The sequence below is a fragment of the Glycine max genome, chromosome 10, assembly GCF_000004515.6.
Source record: "Glycine max cultivar Williams 82 chromosome 10, Glycine_max_v4.0, whole genome shotgun sequence".
NCBI lineage: Eukaryota > Viridiplantae > Streptophyta > Magnoliopsida > Fabales > Fabaceae > Glycine > Glycine max.
This window is the reverse complement of record NC_038246.2, coordinates 4,892,335-4,914,841: the sequence shown is the minus strand read 5'-3', so window position 1 is coordinate 4,914,841 and position 22,507 is coordinate 4,892,335. Positions and strand designations below refer to the sequence as shown.

General features: G+C 34.7%; 3 protein-coding genes, 1 non-coding gene and 1 pseudogene across 4 annotated transcripts; 3 read left to right on the top strand and 2 right to left on the bottom strand.

Annotated features, from left to right (window-relative positions):
• Positions 1–325: 325 nt before the first annotated feature.
• LOC100816602 (S-adenosylmethionine synthase 1) lies at positions 326–3,192 on the top strand. The gene is made up of 2 exons (XM_003536941.5): positions 326–468; positions 1,646–3,192. The coding sequence occupies exon 2, from the start codon at positions 1,648–1,650 to the stop codon at positions 2,818–2,820; it is 1,173 nt and encodes a 390-aa protein (XP_003536989.1). The 5' UTR covers positions 326–468; positions 1,646–1,647; the 3' UTR covers positions 2,821–3,192.
• A 1,111-nt stretch (positions 3,193–4,303) lies between these two features.
• On the top strand, positions 4,304–4,385 carry TRNAS-AGA (transfer RNA serine (anticodon AGA)). The gene has a single exon. It is a non-coding gene; the product is annotated as a tRNA-Ser (tRNA).
• A 1,498-nt stretch (positions 4,386–5,883) lies between these two features.
• On the bottom strand, positions 5,884–7,422 carry LOC100816929 (uncharacterized). Its single transcript, NM_001252878.1, has 2 exons — positions 7,339–7,422; positions 5,884–6,971 (listed from the first exon to the last, which is right to left on the bottom strand). Exon 2 carries the CDS (start codon positions 6,963–6,965, stop codon positions 5,958–5,960), a length of 1,008 nt encoding a protein of 335 aa, NP_001239807.1. The 5' UTR covers positions 6,966–6,971; positions 7,339–7,422; the 3' UTR covers positions 5,884–5,957.
• Positions 7,423–8,499: 1,077 nt separating this feature from the next.
• Positions 8,500–10,444, bottom strand: LOC100816077 (pentatricopeptide repeat-containing protein At2g22410, mitochondrial-like; annotated as a pseudogene).
• Positions 10,445–19,170: 8,726 nt separating this feature from the next.
• Positions 19,171–22,299, top strand: LOC100813742 (probable xyloglucan endotransglucosylase/hydrolase protein 32). The gene is made up of 4 exons (XM_003535094.5): positions 19,171–19,755; positions 19,850–19,950; positions 20,264–20,481; positions 21,261–22,299. Exons 1-4 carry the CDS (start codon positions 19,551–19,553, stop codon positions 21,625–21,627), a joined length of 891 nt encoding a protein of 296 aa, XP_003535142.1. The 5' UTR covers positions 19,171–19,550; the 3' UTR covers positions 21,628–22,299.
• The last annotated feature ends 208 nt before the right edge of the window (positions 22,300–22,507 follow it).

Here is a 22,507-nt window from a genome sequence, read left to right as displayed (position 1 = left end):
AGCTTATGTGCTTCTTAAACAATTCATTTTGGGCTCTTATCTAGCTTGCATCTCTAATACACATGCACAAATATCAAATTTGTTTATTTTTGTTACTAAATAAAGTAAGGGTTGTATACCTATCATACTCGTAAGTCGTAACCTGCACTTAATTTAGCTTATTTTAGAGGAACAACCCTTATTTATTTTGTCTTCACATCAATTTTATTTATTTGTCTTTATTTTAAATTTTTTGTTATGAATTCAAATATAGGACAAGTGTTAGTATGTTGCAGTTTTTAAAAAATAGACAGAAAATAAGAGGGAGGGAGAGAGAGAAGGGAGATAGAGCGAGTCTTCCGTCTACGTAATCTCTCTCTGACTCTATTGCGTTGCAATATATTTAGAGATAACACTATTCATCTCATCTCTTCCTTTTCAATTTCGCATCTCCTTCTCCTTCTCAATCCCTACACCAAAATACACACGGTACGTATCATTATTCTACTCTTTCGCCATTTTAATTTGCATTTAGGATCTAATAATTTGTCCATTTATCTGATAACCCTACATATACCTTTTTCCTGGCTCTTGTTATTTCATTCGTAACTTTCTCTGCTTTATTCTGCCAATGCGTATTTGAACATGTTTGTGAATTGCGATGGTAGATCACGTTTCAATAATAGACAATGCCGTTTCTATTTGAGATATAGCGAAACGCATATAATAAGATTTTATTTCTATTCACGAACATGCAATCTCACGCCTCTTTCAACTGTTAGATTCAAATCTAGATCAATGCAACATTTTATTAACAATCAACAATTTTAATTTGTACAAAATTCACATAAAAGCCGATGACCAGTTTTTGGTATAAGAATAAATTATATATGTATTAATTCAAGAGTTTAAAACTTATATAATGATGGTATAAAATTTTATACCGTCATCTAATCATATATCATCGTTTGAATTACTTTAAGATTATTATTTTAAAAGTCATTAAACTTATTATACATAATAGAATGTAGTTGGATTACTATGTAAAACTTTCTATAGGGCATAACCTTTTTCCTCATAAATAATTATGTATAATCCATTCATTTTTGTTTGTGTAAAACTCTCTACAGTATTATTACATACTTGAATTTTAAGTGCATGCTTGGATTTCAATAAGGAGAGTTTGAAAGTATTTTTACTTCTAAAGTTGTAAATTCTTCTTTCTTCATTATCTGTATTAGAATTTGCTATTATATATTGGACTTTGCAAAAGTAATTTCCACAGCAACTTTTAATCTAAACATAGCATAATTATAATTATTTTTACTTATAAATGTAGGTTATTTAAAGACTTTCTTAATATCATGTAACGATGAAAATTTTAAAAGCAACTAAAGGAGTTCTTAATCATTATTCTAATTATGCATAATCATTAAAGTGGTTTAGCCGTATGCATTTGAAATGTGAATTTGTATTTTCTTTCCTTGGTGGTAGAGCCGTCTTCCTTGCAGGACGTTTTAGAAACTTTGATTGATCATTTTTTAGATATGTATGCACTAGAAGTTGCCTTAACAATTTCAACTTAGTTGTTTCTATATATAAGTCAATTAACATGTACATATGCTCCATGCTTTTTCTTTTTTATTTTTCTAACTTTGAACGACAGAGATGGAAACCTTCCTCTTCACCTCAGAATCTGTAAATGAAGGCCACCCCGACAAGATCTGTGACCAGGTTTCGGATGCCATCCTCGATGCTTGCTTGGAGCAGGACAAAGAGAGCAAGGTTGCCTGCGAGACCTGTACAAAAACCAACATGGTCATGGTCTTTGGTGAGATCACAACCAAGGCCAAGGTGAACTACGAGAAAATAGTCCGCGACACTTGCAGAGGTATTGGTTTTGTGTCTGCTGATGTTGGTCTCGATGCTGACAAGTGCAATGTTCTTGTCAACATCGAGCAACAGAGCCCCGACATTGCACAGGGAGTTCATGGTCACCTGACCAAGAAGCCCGAGGAAATTGGAGCCGGTGATCAAGGCCACATGTTTGGTTATGCCACAGATGAAACACCTGAGCTAATGCCACTCACTCATGTGCTAGCTACCAAGCTTGGTGCCAAGCTCACTGAAGTAAGAAAGAACAATACATGTCCTTGGTTGAGGCCTGATGGAAAAACCCAAGTGACTGTTGAGTATAGGAATGATGGTGGGGCAATGGTCCCTATCCGTGTGCACACAGTCCTCATCTCAACCCAACATGATGAAACTGTGACTAATGAACAAATCGCAAAAGATTTGAAAGAGCATGTGATAAAGCCTGTGATTCCAGCTGAGTACCTTGATGACAAGACCATCTTCCACCTAAACCCTTCAGGTAGGTTTGTGATTGGAGGGCCTCATGGAGATGCAGGACTAACTGGGAGGAAGATCATCATTGATACCTATGGTGGGTGGGGTGCTCATGGTGGAGGTGCCTTCTCTGGCAAGGATCCTACCAAGGTTGATAGGAGTGGCGCATACATTGTTAGGCAGGCAGCAAAGAGTGTGGTGGCATCGGGGCTCGCACGCCGTTGCATTGTGCAGGTTTCATATGCAATTGGAGTGCCTGATCCACTGTCTGTGTTTGTTGACACCTACAAAACTGGAAAGATACCTGACAGTGACATTCTGGCTTTGATTAAGGAGAATTTTGACTTCAGGCCTGGAATGATTTCCATCAATCTTGACCTCATGAGAGGAGGAAACTTCAGGTACCAGAAGACTGCTGCTTATGGACATTTTGGAAGAGATGATCCGGATTTCACATGGGAGACAGTGAAGATACTCAAGCCTAGTGCTTGATTGGTTCATTGGCATTGGTGTTTGTTGTTTTCTTAAGGTGGTTATCATATCGTAACTCGTAACCATCTTTCTGATTTTGGGTTAGGAAAATAATAGTAATAAAGGAGCTTCGGTGTAATACATACTTCATTTAAGATGTGTTTCTCGGCTTGGATGAGAAATGGGAGCGGAAAATGTGCTGTCCTAAGTGGAGGCGTTCGCACAATAGGAGCATGCAAGCAGCATTTTGGTTTTTTTGCCTTTTCTCTTGAAATTTCTTTGTTGTTGACTTTTTTTTATATATCCCTCTCCTTTCTGATATTTGATTGTTTTGCAACCAAACTTATGTGGTTGGGGCAAAATTATTAGAATGCTATTTATTTGATTCTTTTTTGTCACTGTTTTATAATATATTATTTGTCATCGCAATGACTTTAGAAATTGTTTTTGTTTTTGTTTTTTAAAATTTCTACTGGGTGCAATGGTTGGGTTTTTAATCTGCATTCATAGATGTTGGGTGGTTAAAATTTAAAAATGTCAGATACAGGGAGAAGTTGCAAGCATAATAACATTTGGCTCAACTAGTAATTTAAAGCAACATAATGTGAGCACTTAGCTTAAAACTCAATTGATTAACATAAGCTATAAAACAAAATATAGTATATAGCTCATAGTGATTGTTAGCTTATCACAACAACTTAGTAAAACACTTATAGCATGGGTATTCTACCTAAGCTGCTTCTGAAGGATAGATGAATTTAATGTTAGTGTATCTACAAAGCTGCTTCTGTAGTGGCTGACCAAAAAAACTTCATTCAAATAAGAACTAAATTCTGACGTGGTAAAATGGCAAACTTAAACGGAATTTTGCAATTGTTAATGCCTGGGCCATCAAACATATCATATCATGTAGTACAATCAACAATTACAAGTAGTTTACTGATTGTAACAATGCATTCTTCCTTAGGTTAATCTTAAATCCCTTTTGAAGTTAATCTGAAGTATGAAGCACAACAGCACCAGGCTTTTTGCAAAAGGCCAGGGGAAATTGCAAAGTTGTTTTCTCATCCCGAGAATACACCACTTTGTACAAAACTTGCAATCTTATTAAACTGAATCTTCAATTTCTATGACACTAATTAGTACAACAACATGCATAGTGGAGATATAAGGTGAGAAGGGAAGATCGGTCACCCATTCGATGCCTTCTGCTAATAAAATTAATATTTTAACAAAATTAATATTTATCGATAAAAAATACATAATTACAAAAATTAGTAAGCATCGAAGAATACATCACTTTGAACGACAATTGCTGAGACATTATTTTTATGACAATCAGGAACAGCTGCATGCATAATTGAAATTGTAGGTTCTTGTTAGTCTCGGTGGATATATTGCTATGTGATATACGTTTATGTGTGTTATGTAGCTCCATTTTACCTAGTTTTTGTAACTTTACAACAAATTTGATTATTAAAAGTGGTATCCTAAGCGAACAAAAGTGGGCGTGCCGGAGTGGTTATCGGGCATGACTAGAAATCATGTGGGCTCTGCCCGCGCAGGTTCGAATCCTGCCGCTCACGATGTTTTAGTATGAGTTTTGGCAAAAGTCATAACGTATTTATATGTTTTAATTTTTTTATTATAAAAATAAGTTGGTAGTAAAATTGAATATTTTTTTTTTTATATAATACAAAAGCTACTCAATTTTTTTTTAATTTAAAACCAATTCTTGAATGGAAAACATAACATGTGAAAATTTATTTTAGTATATTTGGAATGAGTATTGGCAAAATTAATTTTAAAATGATGTGAATTATTTAGATATTTTTGTTATAAAAGCAGGTCAATAGTAAAACTCTAAATTTTTTATCAAATACAAAATTTATCTAAAATTACTTAAATTGAGAATAAAACAGTGAAATCTAACATGTCAAAATTTGTCTAATATTATGTAAATTGGTATTTTAACATGATTTTGGAAAATTGAATGTGAAACCAATGTCAATACCAGTTGAATATTGTTTTCTACCAAGTTTAGTGTTGTTACATCCAACTGAGATAAATACTTGTTCTGTTTAAAGAATTTTAATATGGAATAAAGATATCAGTCAGGTTCAAACCTATTGTCAGAACCAATCAGAATTAAACACAGAATACAGACTAGAAATATACCACTGAATTGCGGTACATGAACCAAATAATTTATAAAATTTCAAGTTGAATTCTCTCTTATTGACAGTTAAAGATGATTTTCTTATAGTTGGTCATCTATTGACATTTATTTGCTTCTCTTTTTTAAGATATTAATTCTCATGACCTTTACTATCCTCCTTTTTCAGCCCATATTCTTCACAACATGCAAGGCTTTAAGCAAATCATTTTCTTCCCTCATTTTTTCATCCTAAAACCAGATTTAAGAACAGACACTTTCTGAAAATCTTTCCCTTTCACAGACTATTCTGCAACTATAATTGGACTTTTTCTTTTATGGGTCTCATACGATGAAATTAGTTGAATAGATACATGACGATGTGGAAGAGTGAGTCATAACTTTGAAATTCCTACTATAATTTTGTTTTAGTGAGAAGCCATATCAAACTTTGTTGACAATAGCAGCTGAATTACTCTATTAAATAAAAATTATATAATCTCACATCTCAGGTGACAAATTTGGCCACCCAAATTACTGGAGCACATCAGAAAATAGTGCAGATATGTATAAATATAACTATAACAAAAACATGATAAAAGGAGCTAACCAACCTGTCACCTTATTTGCCATTTTCATAATTCAATTCATACAATGCAATGATATGATATGATTGTTTGAGTCCTTGTGAAAAACTCAACCAAGCTCCCTTGCAGCTGTGACAAAAGCTGCTTCATCTGGTAACTCCACTTCATAAGTTGGGAGAGTAACCCTCAGTATCCATTCCAGGCAAACATATCTAAATCATAGATTCAAAGGATAACCTATCATCTTAGTTACAACATATGACAAAACTATGAATTTGAACAAAAGATCAGACATATATGGAATCACAAAAATCTTTGAAAGTTACCGGACTCCACATCAGAGGACAGAAATATTGATAAACTATTTAACTAATTATGAAAATCAATCAAAAATAAAAATAAAATAGGGATGAGACCTAGTTACTCAAGGCATGCCCTTCTAACAAGCCAAATTTCATGAAGAACTTCTTCCTATTACAATCCAACATTTCACTCAAGCTACAATTTAAACTCCTCTCCTTTAGAAGTTTGTACCGTGGTTCTATTCTTCTCTTCAGACCATGACGAAAGAAGCAAGGATAATCAATGACTTCGTCAACTTGTCTCCCCATTACATCTACTAAAAACTTGATTCTTGGTTCTAACGAATTTTGGATGCTCTTGATCAGGATAGGAGGAAAACCAACCACCAAAGCAACTATCTGTCTGTCTTCAAATCCACGTTTCTTTAGATATGCATAATTGGGTACCAAAAGCTTGTTCACATCTCTACTCAAGATTGCCGGGAAGTTCACAGCCACCGCCTGAAGATCTGCCTCACTCAGCCCTATTGACTTGAGAAACTCCGAAGTAGGGCGGAGCCTCTTATCGACACTATAACCCATAATATATGGGTCTCTGACTATAACTTTTCCGATCATTCCATCCTTATTGAGACCAAGGTTGGCAAGGAAGTTCACAATTTCCGTCAGCTTCGTTGCAATGCTGTAGCTAACAAGCCTAGGGTTGAGCAGTATCATTTTCCCAATTTGCTTTTCAGGGATACCTAGAGTCTGAAAGAACGCCAAAAGGGGACAAAGCTTCTCTTCCACGCTGTTCGACAGTATGTGAGGAAATTTGGCTATGGCAGAAGCAACCTCATTAGGTTTTGTTCCTAATGTCCTGAGACACTCAACAGTGGGCACAATCTTCTCATAAAGATCCAATGCAAGAATTTTGGGGCATTTTGAAACAATTGAGGGTAGCTTCCTTTCCTCAATGCCAATGCTTCTCAAATAGTCCCAATTCTCACTTGCTCTTTCTTGGTGCACACCCTCGAGGCGCCGGCACTTTCGGAACATTCCTTGTGCACTGTTGTCATCAAAGCCCTTATCTTTGAAAAACCACATCATGCTGCCGCTGTTATGGCTGCTCGTGATCTCCATATTACTCTAAAAATCATTTAATTTTGAGAGCAAAAAAATCAGTTCACATATGCAAACATCAAGAAAACAGGATGAATTAGAAGAGTAACATGAAGCTTAGTACAATTAAAAGGTTAAATAACACCTTTTGTTCAACAATCAACACAAATAGATATGCAAAAAACATTGGAAGCTCATAACCTAAGTAACACATGGACATTTCACAATTTTGCAAGGGAAAAAACAAAATGGTAAATAAACAGTTTTGAACATATGTGGTAATTTTGTAACTTTAGTTGATATTGATTTTTTGCATTGACAGATTCTAGCAATAAAGAAATGAAAAATTATTTGGAAAGCAAAAAAAGGAGAAATGGATGTTAGGAACAGTTACCGAAAGGTGATCGTGGTTGTGCGGTATGCATATGCGTGGGAGCAGAAAAGGGCTCTGAGAGTGTTGAACAAAATTGAGACTGAGAATGAATGAGGGTAGAGAGAAAAAACATAAAATGACCAGTGAGTGAGTGTGCCTTCTGTTTTTGATTGAATGAATGAAAGATAAGGTGTGTAATGTTACCCTTCCTTTGCTGACATTTGGACCGTTGGATTAATGTACAGCTCCAGATTATGACACGTGTCATAGTTTCTCCACTTAATTTCCATTGTTCTTCCCCTGCTTAAGAACTTTCACTTTCCCTGGAAGAACAAACTGCTATGCTACTTCTACTTCACCCACTTCAACACTTTGGCTGATAGTGGCTTTGGAGGTTCAAGAAGCACGTGAATTTTACTTTTACTGTACTTAAGTTAAGTGTGTGTTTGGATTCCATAAAAAAGGTGATGGATCTAATCAATTCACATGATTTTTTAGAAGTAACAAGGAGTTGCTCTAAAAGAAGATTTTAACCTTGATTTTGTGTGATCACACACCACCTTCCCAAACATGCCATAAACCTTGTTACAGTATCTTGTAAGGTTTGGTTAAAACACTATTTCAAGTATCTTTTTAACTTTTACTTTTTATATTTTATCTTTTTAATATTAATTAAAATTATTAAGAGAATTATAAGTCTCATTTGATTTTATAATTGATTAAAGAAGGAAAAAAAATAATTTAATAGAAGCTCATAATTCATGGGACGTGTCACAAAATAGAAAAGATACAGAATTGTATAATTTTAAGAAATAAGCTTCGAAGTTATAATAATATAAAAGTTCATATCAATATATATTTTATTTTGGATTAATCATCAAAGATCATAAGGAGTTCCGTGCATGATCTTCCCTTTGTTGGTTTGTCATAGTTTGATGAGAGTTTGATTTAGTCAATAACAACTAAATGAGGTCAAAGTGAGCAGAGAAGCTCTCAACCCTCAAATCAGGATGTTTAGCAAAAAAAATGTTCAATCTTAGCAGGGATTACGAAGGTGGTGACTTTTGACTTAACATAAGCTTATGAGGAACTTGTCAAAATGAACTTTTTTTAAACTTATTTCACAATTAAGCTTATGATACAGAATTAATTAATAAGCTCTGATTTGATAAAAAATTTAAATAAAGAATTAATTAAACTCTTTACCTAAACACATTCTTAATCTACATCAAACACCATTTTTGATACACTAATACTATGGAAAATAGATTTCAGTCCCGTATCAATGTCCCTGAGCATGAACTCAGTTACTTTGGCCTCCGGCTGAGACTTATCACCAGCCAGAAATTTGTGAAGAGCTCCATTCATTTCCACGTAGCTCCAGCCAGAGGCTTCTGGATGACAACATTATCAATTGCCTTTCTCACACTTGCAGCTTCATCATTCTTTTCCATGAGAGCTGGCATATTAGATAGCATCACATAACGGACTCCATGATCATGCTCCACCGCAAGAAGCTATTGGCTGGCTAGTTTAGCAAATTCCACATCTCCATGTACCTTACAAGCACTCAACAATGCTCTCCATATCACAGCATTGGCCTTCAACAGCATATTTTGAATCAAACGATATGCTTCATTCAAATGACCAGCCCTACTAAGAAGGTCAATCATACAGCCATAATGCTCCATCTGATGATTAACACCATACTCACTCAACATGGACTCAAACAGCCTCTTTCCTTCATCAACCAAACCACTATGCCCACAAGCACATAAAAGTGCTACAAATGTGACCTCATCTGGCTTTAATCCTAGCAACCTCATTTCTTCAAACAAAGCCCATAGCATCATGTTTACCACGGCCATGATGAGCAAGGCCAGACACAATGGAGTTATAGAGAAAAGTAGTTTTCATATCATCGCTTGTGTTGACAAACACATCCAAAGCAGTGTCTATGCTTCCACACTTGGCATACATATCCACAACAGCACAAGCGAATCCTCTGTGGTAACCACACTGCCAACTCTCACCATCATACTTGTGGTGGATCCTTCTTCCCAACTCAAGGGCACCAAGCCATGCACACGCAGAAAGAGGAGCAACTGCCACGACCTCGTCAGGTTCCATCCTCAATTCCTCCAACTGCACAAACAATTCCAATGCTTCTTGAAAACACCCAGCATGACAGTAACCACTAATCATAGCAGTCCAAGAAACGACATCTCTCCCCCCCATTTGATCAAACAACCTTCTAGCAACCTCAACATTCACCAACAACACATTCCCACCTAAACAATCCAATTTCCTATACACCAACACATGCACCACCTTCCCAATCAACCGATCCTCGAAGGAGGAACATGCAGACAAAAACGCGACGAACGTATACCCATCCGGCTCAACAAAAACCTGTGTCATCTCCGTAATAACCCTGAGAGAACAACCAGCACGACCCTTACGCACAAGCCCGTTAATCACCGTGTTATAAGAAACAGAATCCCTCACAGGACTTTCATCAAAGACCTTTCACGCATTACCGGCATCCATTTGCAAAAGCGCGTTGACAATGAAGACATTGGACTCAAATCCACTTTTTATAAGGTGGGTATGAACCTGATGGCCGAGTTTTGGAAGCAAAAGCTAGGCGCAGGACTTGAGGAGGAAGGGGAAGGGGAAGGTGTCAGGGGTGATGGGTGATGATGGGTGGGGAAAAAGATAGCATTTTTTTGTAGAGAGAGAGAGAGAGCGTGGTGGGGTGAGTGGGAGAGAGAGAAGGCTCTGATGAAGAGGTTGAAGAGGAAGAGGTCGGGGTTGGGGATTTGGGTGAAGGGAAGGTGGGAGTGGCGAAGAAGGAGATGTGTGATGTCATGAGGAATGGGTCGTGGTGGCGCCCTGTGACCACCATTTGAGCGTAGATTTGGAAGGCTTGGTGAATGGTTTTGCATGATGATAACAGTGTTTTCAAATTCAGATCATTCATTTCTTGTTCTTCCTAATAATGGCGTAATATGCATGCTGCATGCTACATGCATCTTCGTCTAACCATAACTGCAAGTCTTTAGAGACGAATCTCTATGATTTGTAATTGTGAAAGAATTTTACATGAGAATTAAATATGAATTCTGATATTAAATAAATTATTTTTACATGAAACACGATATTTTTTTACGAATGTACTGGTTTTCTAGACCTTTAGGTAAACTTTCTCTATGTATGTATTTTATGTTTTAGATAAAGGAAATACTTACGGTTGTACTGTCATTCAAGAGAAAATAAATCAAATAGTTTTTATTCATTTTTTTCACGTATGTTATATTTTGGTTTTGTGACAGAAAGAGAATTGGGTTGCGCAACACCACCACCGCCAAGTTATTCTTTCGTTTCAGCGGCTACATGGACTTCTTGGAGGTCTTGGGTTTGCACAACACCAAGAATGTGAAAGATTTGTTCATGGATTCCAAATCATTCTTATTTTTTTACCAATTAATCAACAATAAACCTAATTTAAACTCACTAAATATAGCATCAAAACTTACATATGCAATCTCTCACCACATTTATCCCACACATAATTGCCAATAGTACACGCAGCTATGAAATTAGATACGCAAGCCAAAATAAGTAGGGATGACTGTGTTAAGTATAATACGTATATTTCAATCACTGATGTAGTCATGTAGAAGAGGGAATTACAGATGATTTATTTTCCTTATTTTAATTATCTGATATTTTTAGTAATTTGTTTGAGAAATACAATTCCAATTATGAACTAATTCGAAGAATCTTGATATAACTGGATGATAACGGCTAAATAATTGTATTTTAATAGTAAAAAATTAGTCAAATATTGGCCTGAAATTAATTATTTAGCAATTATTTGTGATTAAAAGTTAAAAAATTAATTAAATTGAATTTTTGGTTGCAGATATAAAAATTGGAGGTGTAACAAACAAAAAGGACAGAAAAATTGAAGAAAAGAAGAAAATTTGAAAAAGGTCCAACCCAATACGCGCGCGTCACAGGCTAAGCGGGCCCAGGAAGTACACGCGCTAAGCGCGCCTACGAAGGCCCAAAGCCCACTTCAATAACTATAAATAGAAAGGCAGTCCAAGGAAAAACACCACCCCAGAACCCCTCTCCTAAGGGTTGTTTCATTTACTCCCTTTCTTTCTTTCACCCCTCCTCTTTCACCCCTCCTCTCATTGTAAAGCCCTCATGATCATGAGTGGCTAATCCCTCTAGCTAAGGCCTGGCAGGCCTAAAAAGTCAATGATGTATGGAGCATTTCAAGAGTTATCAATAAAAAAGAGAAATTTCCTCCAGGTTCTTTTATTTATTTACCGTTCTTTCTTTTTACATCCTGTATCTCGGAACTTGCTTTCTGTTAGGGTTTAGTCCACTCGGGAGAGGGTAAAGCCTAATTAGGGGTAAGGAATGAATACTTGAATCTGTTCTAAGGGTTAGGCCACTCGGGAGAGGGTAACGCTAAAGAGAACACTAAAAAGAAGAAATTATCGGGTTATCTTTTAGAGGGTTTTCCTTTCAGGTTCTTTTATCTGCTTTTCTTTCTTGCTTATTCTGCATCTCGGACTTTGTTTTCGGTTAGTCTTTAGGCCACTCGGGAGAGGGTAAAGCCTAATTAGGCATAAGGAATGATTGCGTGAATCGGTTTTAAGGGTTAGGCCACTCGGGAGAGGGTAACGCTTAATAGAACAATAAAAGAAAGAAATCATTAGGTTAGCATGACTTAATGCCTCAATGCCCATGCTTTAGCAAACATCTAGAATGTAATCTTAATGCATCTTAGTTATTGAGTCTTCGCAAAGGGCATTTGGAAGATAGGTAATTAAGGTAGGCTTGTCATCATGAGGCATCAGGGGCAAGTAGATGGATAGATGTGGGACAGAATTAGTTCACTAGTATTGATAACAGATAAATCCAGAATCCATATATCTAGGCTAATTAGACTTGTCAGGTTTTAGCGATTTTAATATATAACTTTTATTCCCTACTTTTCTATTGTTGGTTTTTCTTGAGAGTAGTTATTCCTTATTTTACTGTTGAGTTTTATTAGGGATTTTATTAGGAGTACGTAGTTAGGCTTAGTAGATTTAGGCTTTATTTGAATTTCATAGAAGTAGTTATCTTTATTGTAATTTAAATATTTTATCTTTTAGTTTGATCTTTCAATCTTTTATCTTTTAATCTTATCTTTAAATATCTTATCTTTTATTTACCTTATCTTCTATCTTTCTTTATCTTTTATTTTAAATTCGTATCCCTTGCTTTTAAATTAGGTTTGCATTAATATAAGTATAAACAAAATTCATGTGGATTCGACACTCGTACTTCCGAGAACTTTACTACTTGTGACGATTTGGTACACTTGCCAACGAGTTAACACTGGATTTTTTTGGGCGAACTAATATATTACATTAGGTAAATTCATATTGTCAAAAACATTTTATAAAAACTAAATTGTTCAAAATCATTTTTTTAAAATAATTTAGACTCACTTTCTCCTTAAATCATATCCAACAAGATTACATCATACAAAAAGATTAATAACTATAATCCATAGCTAATCTAAATGATTGAAATTTGTAAAAATATCTTAAAATCTTATTAGAAAGTCAAAAATTTTAATTATGCTAGTTAAAATAATAATAAAATATGAAAAAAATATCTATCAAATTTTACGACAAAGAAAAAAAGATAAATGAGAGAGAAAAATATGAAATAAATTAATGATGCAATAAAGACAGGTAAAGAGAAAAAGTAAAGTATCACTCCCTTCTCTATATAATAATGTTCGTCTAATAAGAAAAAATAAATTTTAAAATAATTGTTATTTTAGTTTTTTAATGTAATATTAATTATTTTTTATTTATGTTCCTTATAATATTAATGATGAAAAAAAAGTTGATAATAATTAGGTTTATTTTGTATTTTTTTTCATTTATCAACCATAAGTCTAAACTCCAGCCCCTACGAAACCACGTGACACCTTTGTAATAGGTTCATCACCGTCCACGGACGGAAAGAAAGAAAGAAAGAAAAACTTCCGAATTAACAGAGTCAATAAATAATTGAGTTGAGTTGTTAAATGAATGCTCTTTTTCTTTTTCTTTTTTTTCTTTTTCATCAAGTTTTTATCAATGTCAGAGAGATAAGCTATTATATTTATATTAAAAAGCTACGGTATTTTTTTTTTTTTGTTTGCAACAAAGAAGCTAAATAAGTTTTGTTTAATTAGCTCAATTGGAACACAGCAACACAAGTCCGAATCTACAATGAAAGAGTCGTGCAATCTCAAAAGAAAGCATAAATAGTCGGATAAATTATTTATACAATATTATATTATCTATGCATAACCATTAATCTCTATAATAAATTATGATAGCAACAGTAGCATTAATTATTATTATTATTATTTAATTAAATACACTTATATGTTAAACTTAATTTTTTAAGAGACCTAAATTTTAGTAGTTTTTAATATAAATTTTAAAAAATATATTGTTTTATTAAGATTATATCTCACAGAATATTTATAAAGTTGATATTTATTCTCTTGATTTTACACAATTAATTTGAGTCAAAATTGAAAACTAAAGTAGAATGATTTATGTTGAAAAGCTTTTATTTCAAAACCAAATTTATAATAAAATTTAATATAAAATTCTTCACAAATTGCAAAAAATTACTATCTTAGCTTTTGCTTTAACCAAAGTTTTAAAGACATAACCATGTTTGACATTAAACAACCGAATATGAATTTTTTTCTTTCAGAAGTAAAACCACGTTTCTTGTTTACAACTGTGGGATTTTTTACCAATTACATAACACAAAGATTATTCCATCTTTGTTTGCTTTGCCAATGCTACCATTGCCTCTCTCCCACACGAAACAGCTTAATTTTCCCTATTACATGAAAAGAGTGAGGTAATCCCTGCTACAGTCACAATCACTACACCATCTTTGGAGGTGACAAAGTCGAGGGACAGTGGAATAAATTTCTCCAAATCTAGTAGTAAAATGCAATCTCAAAATACGAGCTACGCCAACCATTTAGAGTAGCTTTTCAACAAAAAGAACAAGGTTTATCTTTCATGGCAAGTTAGCTACGAATGTAAAAAATAAGAAATACAACTCAACAATTGGAATCATAATCATAATCTTCATTTTATCAAATACACATTCGATTCCTTAGAAACTACAATATTTTTTAATAACATTTTTTTTATCAACAAATGTTAATTGCTAATTTATTAATTATTTATTAATAAGAAAGATTTAAATCCACAATTTCTCATTTTCAATCCCATTTTCTCTTCAACCATCCAACCAATCTTATAACTCCTATATTCATAAAACAATATATTCTAAGTTTGTAACAAAATTGATGGACATATAAGGGTCTAGCTAATTAAGCATCATAGGAGCAACTTTAGTTTTTTACGTGTTCCTATGGACAAGTCCTTTGATATAGGAGAGGAACCAAATCAAGTGTCATATGATATGAGCTTTGTGATTTGTGTCGGCTAAGGCAAGGTGGCCCTACCCCCATCCCCATCATTGATCATTCACCCTTAATCTCTCCCTTCCTCCGTCTTACCGACAATCGTGTGAATTTGTCTTCATTATAGGTCAAGAAAAAAAGCTCTAGCAAGTCGTAAACGAAAATCCAGAGCACACAAATCCTCATTATGCATTTTTTTTTCATGTCACATATATTGTTTGCATAATTTGAGGTTGTATTATTGCATATGAATTCGAGAGACACTATTTTTGTGGTTATTGTTTTTAAACATCTTGTAGCGGTGGTTGTGGCTGGAAACTTGGTAGTGCCTTCGAGTCTTATAGATCTATGTCTTGCGATTTTGTGGTTTGCTTATGGGAAACCATGCCTTTATTTATTGTACTATTTGGCACCCAAGACTCTAAATTTTGTTAGATTTGTGGGACATCGGTCAGGGGTCCACGTACCAAATATTTGACGTAGGCACTAACCAATCTGCTTTTTGTATTTTTGGTCTCGAAAATTGCTCACAATCTTTCATAAAACCTAGTTAATTGCTTGTTTGGGGGGTATATAATTTGATTTGGATTGTTTGTATCATTAAATGTGGCCAAATATGGTAAGCACACATCTTCATAGAGAAAGTAAAACTCAGTGCACTTACCAATCCACTATAATTGTTCGGAAACTGATTTTCTAAAGTCACGCATTTATATAGGAATGAATTGGTACCATTACCTGAAGATTGAACTGTTCAATTCTCGAGTACATAGCTTAAGTATGATCTATTGAAAGAAAATATAAACTGTCTGATCTTCATATAATGATTTCAATGTGTTAAAGAATCCGGGTCCTCATCTCCCTAATTCCCTCATCACCTAAAGAATGAATAACATTAAAATCTTATTATGATGATTCACTTCAGAAGATTGTACTCAAGAATTTGTCTATATCAAGGAATCAATCAACTAAACAAGTAATTATTTAGTTGGCTCCAACCAAAAAATAAACTAAATAAGTACAGAATATTGGAGCAGTAGTTTGTGCCAACTCATATTCAACCTTAAAATGGATTTTGATTAATTGATCTTTGGTAAAACATTTGATGGTAATGTGATTTGTTGCAATCTTTATGGACTCCTTTTTTTTTATTATTCATCTTATGTAGTATGAATCATCCATTAGAGGGTTATTTTATTTCTACGAGTCAATCAATTATGCGTGTGGCCGTGTGCCCCCTGATATCAAGCTTTGGGGACCATTAAGGGATAGTCCTTGACCCTCCTCATTCATGAAATTTTTCATATGTTAAAACGCATTATTACTCACTTGGGGTTCATAAATTGACTATATCAGAATCTGGCCCACACCTCTTTTGCTTTAACTCATTATTTATGCATTCATTTACGTATTTGTTTAATTTTGGCCTCCACTTACAGTTAAGCTTCACTGAATGGTAGCAGACACAATGAAGAGGGTGATGGTATGGTGAAAAGTGCAAAATATTGGGTTAATCCAGCAAGTGCTTTCAGAGCTCTGACACTTCTATCAGAAAGGGTTGTGTTGTTTGCTTGCGCACCAAATTTCATACCCCATTTTCACAATTTTACAGATTGGAAAAAATAAAGATAAAGTGTGTATCAACTACAAGTGTGGTCGGAACATTAATTAAGGAATTAAAAACAGAATTTTTCATTGGGGCACACAAAATTATGTTTTCTGTGACTATTTTTTTTACATTCTCTTATAATCTCCACAATAAATATCTTTTCTTTTTATTTTCTTAATCAATATTGTGACACCCTCTACCTCTCACATATATATTAATAAAGGAATAAAAATTCAAATATTAATTAAAAGTATTTTTAAAACATTTTTAAATACAAGCTTTTCAAATGGGTAAAAGGCTCACATTCACTTTCTTCTACATCATATTCAAACTTGTCCAAATAAATAATAAAGTCATCTCGACTCAAAGAAAGTCATATAAGTCTCATACAATTAATATAGAACCTATATCCTAATGTCACATCCTATCAGAGCGTGGTGTTCCCGTGTCCTCTAGCATGAGGTTCTTCATAGTCATCCACCTATTCATCTGCTCCCCCGAACACAAGTTCAAGATCATCACAGGATCCAAACACAACAACACACAGGGAGTGAGTTATCACATTCCTAGCTAATAGAGAAACAAGACAATTAAATATACATATTATATAAATGAGATACCACTTGCTTAAACATAGCTCACGTAACTTCACCACTTCGTCATTCAAAATTCACTTTTCAATTATCAATCACATTACACAAGAATCCCACACTTCGATCAAGATATAATAACACATCAATTAGCAAGCATATGCAATAGTTATGCTAAGACTCAATTCTATATGCAATGTGGTACCATGTCAGTGAAAAACCACCCTGGGGCGCTTAGGAGTACATAACAAGACACACCACACAATGGGTTTGTCAGGTCACTCTCACTAAGTAAGATCATAGGGAGACCAGTCAGGGTCACGATGTTTTGCGAGAATGCTCCAACCATATGAGATCAGCATAGGCTTAAAGGAGCACTCAAACCCGGTGACCCCCAAGGCCTACACTCTGAAGAGTCCGTCAGGGCCTCTCCCTCCTGATTCAGGTCCAACCCCTAAAATAATTTTTTTTACATGCAGAAGACACTGCTCATGAATTATACAATACCCACGACCTACACTCGTGTTTTAAACACGTTCAACACAATTGCGCTACGATTTAACACTGGTTCCTAAATAGGAAACCTACATTTTCTCTTTAACACTGCGCATCAACGCTTTTCTCAAGATAACGCTGGTCGGGTATTGTACAATTCATAGCTTACAATACAATTAATTTCACATCAAGTGTTAACTACACACTTATCCACAACTAGAACTCATTCACAATTTCACATCTCATAGTGTCACAATCCACCATCACATGTTTACACGTATCTCACAAATTAACACATGTTCAACTTTACACTTATACTCAATCTCAATAACAATATTATAATCTCAAAGCAACATGTTATTCAACAATTCATCACATACTCACAATTTGAATTATCATTTCATATCCTCAATATAACAATTTATATAAAAGACTATCACAACATGAGGACTAAAATCCCTCAAATAATATTACACAATTATATCCAAATCATAGGTCCAAATATACAAATATCAAGAGCACAATTTATCAAGCAATTTTCATCAGGACATCAATATTTTATTTATAATCATAAAGGAAAAATTGCAATTTAACAAACATCCCAATATAAAATCCCAATTTAATCCTCTAAGGATCCCTACACATGTTCTCACTAATCCCCAACTGTGAATAACTCATCCCTTACCTCTAAGCGGGCTCACGTGTCTTCAGCCAGCGATAGCAACATCTCTAGCGGTTCCCGGAAATTCTTTCAATTATTCATCCGACTGCTCCGATAGAATTCCCAAACGTTAGAGAGACGGAGAAGAGATTGAAACCTCCACTTATACTGTCTTCATACGATTCCTTTTTCTCCCTCCACGAATATTATCTCAAAAATCCCAACGGTGGAAGCGTGCGGAATTGAATTTCGAACAACATATCCAAATTTCACAATAATACGTTAGAGAGACGGAGAAGAGATTGAAACCTCCACTTATACTGTCTTCATACGATTCCTTTTTCTCCCTCCACGAATATTATCTCAAAAATCCCAACGGTGGAAGCGTGCGGAATTGAATTTCGAACAACATATCCAAATTTCACAATAATCCAACGGTTAACGAAACCGGGATCGTAGTTTTACCAAGACAGCTCTGGGTTTCTGCGGGAAAGAAAAAGGCTACAATGCGAAGGGTTTTTCTCTTAGTTCAGACATGATATCGAAATTCCCAACGGTGAGAATGCTCGGAATTGTGTTGCGAACATGATACTCAAATTTCACGACGATCCAACGGTGAACGGGTTCGAGATCGTCGTTTTTCTGAGACTGGTTTGGTGGGCTGCGGGAAAAAGAAAGGGTTTTGAGAGGAGAAGGGGAAAAACGAAAATGAGGCCAAAAGGAGGCAGCTGACTTAACATAACTATTTATACCTAGGGTACTCAGCCTATTATTTGCTCTATATTTATTTATTTATTTATTTATTACTAAAAATCTTTTTAAATTTATTTACGAAAAATTGGGATGTTACAAATATCCTAAAATTATTGACCAGCCATATATAAGCCATGCAAACACAACATTTATGGCACCCCATCTACCCTCTTCTGCATGTCTTCAACTTTTCTAAGCTCTCCCACAACACTAAAAAGTTATCTGACATTACTAGTAAGAAGGAAAGTAGTTGCATTGGGAAAAAGAGAATGACATAATTTAAGTGACCCTGCAAAGTGTAAAAATTGAATGTAATCCAACAATTAAAGACCATACATTTTGTCTGTAATGATCCACAATTAATTAATGCCATGCTTAGCTTTCTAATCCCTCCCCAATTCTCCTCAGTTTCACCGTTAATTCTTCATGGAGGGACCCACAAATTTTCTTATTTTTATCAAAACTGTACTGTCATACTCTTATTTCATATGCACCTTTCTATGAACAGTCCCCTCTCCCTTTCACTTCTCACCCTGCATTTATAATAGAGCATCATTCTGCTTTCCTGCTTATACTTTAGCTTACTCGTCTTTTTCCTTCATGGCTTTGATAACTCTGTTTTCTATTTTATTCTTTATGCTAATGGCCTCTTCAAGCAATGCCTACTGGCCACCTTCACCTGATTACAGGCCAAGTTCCAAATTCAGGCCTGTGAACTTCTATAGAGGGTTTAATAATCTTTGGGGCCCTCAGCACCAAAGCATAGACCAAAATGCATTAACAATATGGCTTGATAGCTCCTCAGGTATGAGGCTTTAAATTCACTTTCAATAGTATATTGTCTACTAGTATGTATTTATGTCATTGATATTGAAATGTAACACATCTTTTGTTAACAGGAAGTGGCTTCAAGTCAAATCGACCATTTCGATCCGGTTACTTTGGTGCTTCCATTAAGCTCCATCCTGGCTATACTGCAGGAGTTATAACAGCTTTCTATGTAAGCTATGATCAAATGATTTGTACAAAAGTACAAGTTGGTTGATTGAAGTTTACACATTCATTTTTAGTTTAAGTCCACTAATGAATTTGATTAATGACAGCTTTCTATGTAAGATATGGTCAAATGATTTTTACTTAAGTTGATTGATGGAAGTTTACACATTCAATTTTAGTTTAAGTCCACTAGTGATATGGTTAATGACAGCTTTCTATGTAAGATGAGGTCAAATGATTTTTACATTAGTTGATTGATGGAAAGTTTACACATTCAATTTGGTTTAAAGTTTACTAATGATTTGAGTAATGGCCAGCTTTCTAACAATGAGGCACATCCGGGCTTCCATGATGAAGTGGACATTGAGTTTCTTGGGACAACATTTGGAAAGCCTTATACTTTACAGACCAATGTTTATATAAGAGGGAGTGGGGATGGCACAATTATTGGCAGAGAAATGAAGTTCCACCTTTGGTTTGATCCTACCCAAAACTTTCATCACTATGCTATACTTTGGAGTCCTAAGGAAATAATGTAAGTCACTGTAAATTTTACGAAATATCTGTTTAGTAGAGTTTGAAATTGCTAGATTTGTTAGTCTATGATGAAGTAGAGAAGATAGGGTAGGCAACATTTCATTTTCCACTGAAGCAGATAGAAGAGAGGTAAAAGGGAATCAACAGTATTAAACTTGGGCTCCATGCTTGTGTCATTGATTTGACTGACTCTTATAAAAAGGCAGCACAGTGTAGACACGAGTGAGTGAGAGTGATATTTTTGATTATGAAAAAGAAAGAATTTCGTTTTCTCTGAAATTGAGGAAAGGAAAAGAGGCACTTGATGACAGGGTTAATCATATAAAATCAAGATCACGTGAACAACACACAAAGTATGAAAACATAACTGTTAGAACTTAGAAGTCTGGGGTAAAGTAAAAAAATCTGGTCACTTTGTTAAAGTGACATTAATTTAGTCATATACCTTTTGGCCACTTATATAAATTAATTTCACACTTTCACTATAACATTAGATTTTAATTTTCATGCATGCACTAACGTTGTAAACTATGAACCAATTAGAAGTTATTGTTGGTATGATTTGTAAGATAAATATTATAATAATCAACAAATTTATAATATATGATGGTTTATGATGAGAGTGTAAAAATATTTTTTACTCATAACTAACATAGACTTTAATTTCTATCCTTCACACTATCAACCAATCAAAGTGTATGACATTATACAATCACAGCCACATTAAAAGTGATTTAAATTGACTGCTTTTACTGACATTATGAATTAATATATCAGATTCCTTGTGGATGATATTCCCATAAGGAGGTACCCTAGGAAGAGTGCTGAAACATTTCCACTAAGGCCAATATGGCTTTATGGTTCAATATGGGATGCCTCATCATGGGCAACAGAAGATGGTAAGTACAAGGCTGATTACAGATACCAACCTTTTGTTGCAAAGTACACCAACTTCAGGGCTGGTGGTTGCTCAGCCTATGCCTCTCGTCGGTGCCGCCCGGTCTCGGCCTCGCCATATCGCTCCGGTGGCTTGACCAGACGCCAATATTGGGCCATGAGATGGGTGCAAAAATACCACATGGTCTATAACTATTGCCAAGACCCCAAAAGAGATCACAGACTAACACCTGAGTGTTGGGGGTAACACGTCCAAAAGTGAATTTCTACTATAAAGTTATGCAATATTTGGTATGCTAAATCATTTGTTGGTTCATATAAATAGAATAATTATGTATTTTGTTACACTAAATCCGAGTAATGTGATGTGTTTGTGGTAAAGTAAATTTGAAAGTCAGATCGGATTTGGCGTATAAAAGGTGCATGATTGTTTTTTACTTATATATGGAACTATAAGTGATTTTTCACTTGAAGTGTTGCATAATTTTAGAGCAGAAGAACCAAGCTCTCTCTAATCACTACTTTGTGTGATTTATTATATATGTTGTGCTATCTTTTAGAAAGTTAATTTTTTTTTATATGGAGATGACTTGAGATGGGGCCCATCCTTGACAACAACATTGTTGCAAGTGTACGGATTGAGAGTCCAATGAGGGAGGGTCCTCCTAGAGAAGAAATTTGGTAAGATTGTGTGGATTTTTCGCTTTGTTACATTTCTCTTTCGGGTTAGAACAAGCAAAAAGGAAGAAAAGAGAAAAAAAAAATAACATCAATGTGTAATGAAGAGAGATTAGGCCGAGTGGGATTGGCCATGTTGGTGAGTGCGAATATTATAAGCACACTCTTCATTTTATAATAATGTCATTGTGATTTTATTATTCATTTTGAATTAAAATAAAATGTAAAAGTGTTCGTCTCATTATTTTATTATTCATTTTTTTTCTTTTTCACTTTTTTTTGTCTGCAAAGAAACGCATCCTCAGAGTAGTTTGAAACCAAATATAATGCCATTTAATCAGAGAAATTAAAATGTCTGTAATTCTCAATGTTCAAAGGGTCCCTTTAATTTATTGCAAGGAAACTTCTTCAGCGTTTCAGCAGATTCTCTTCACAGGTCTGCCATGATT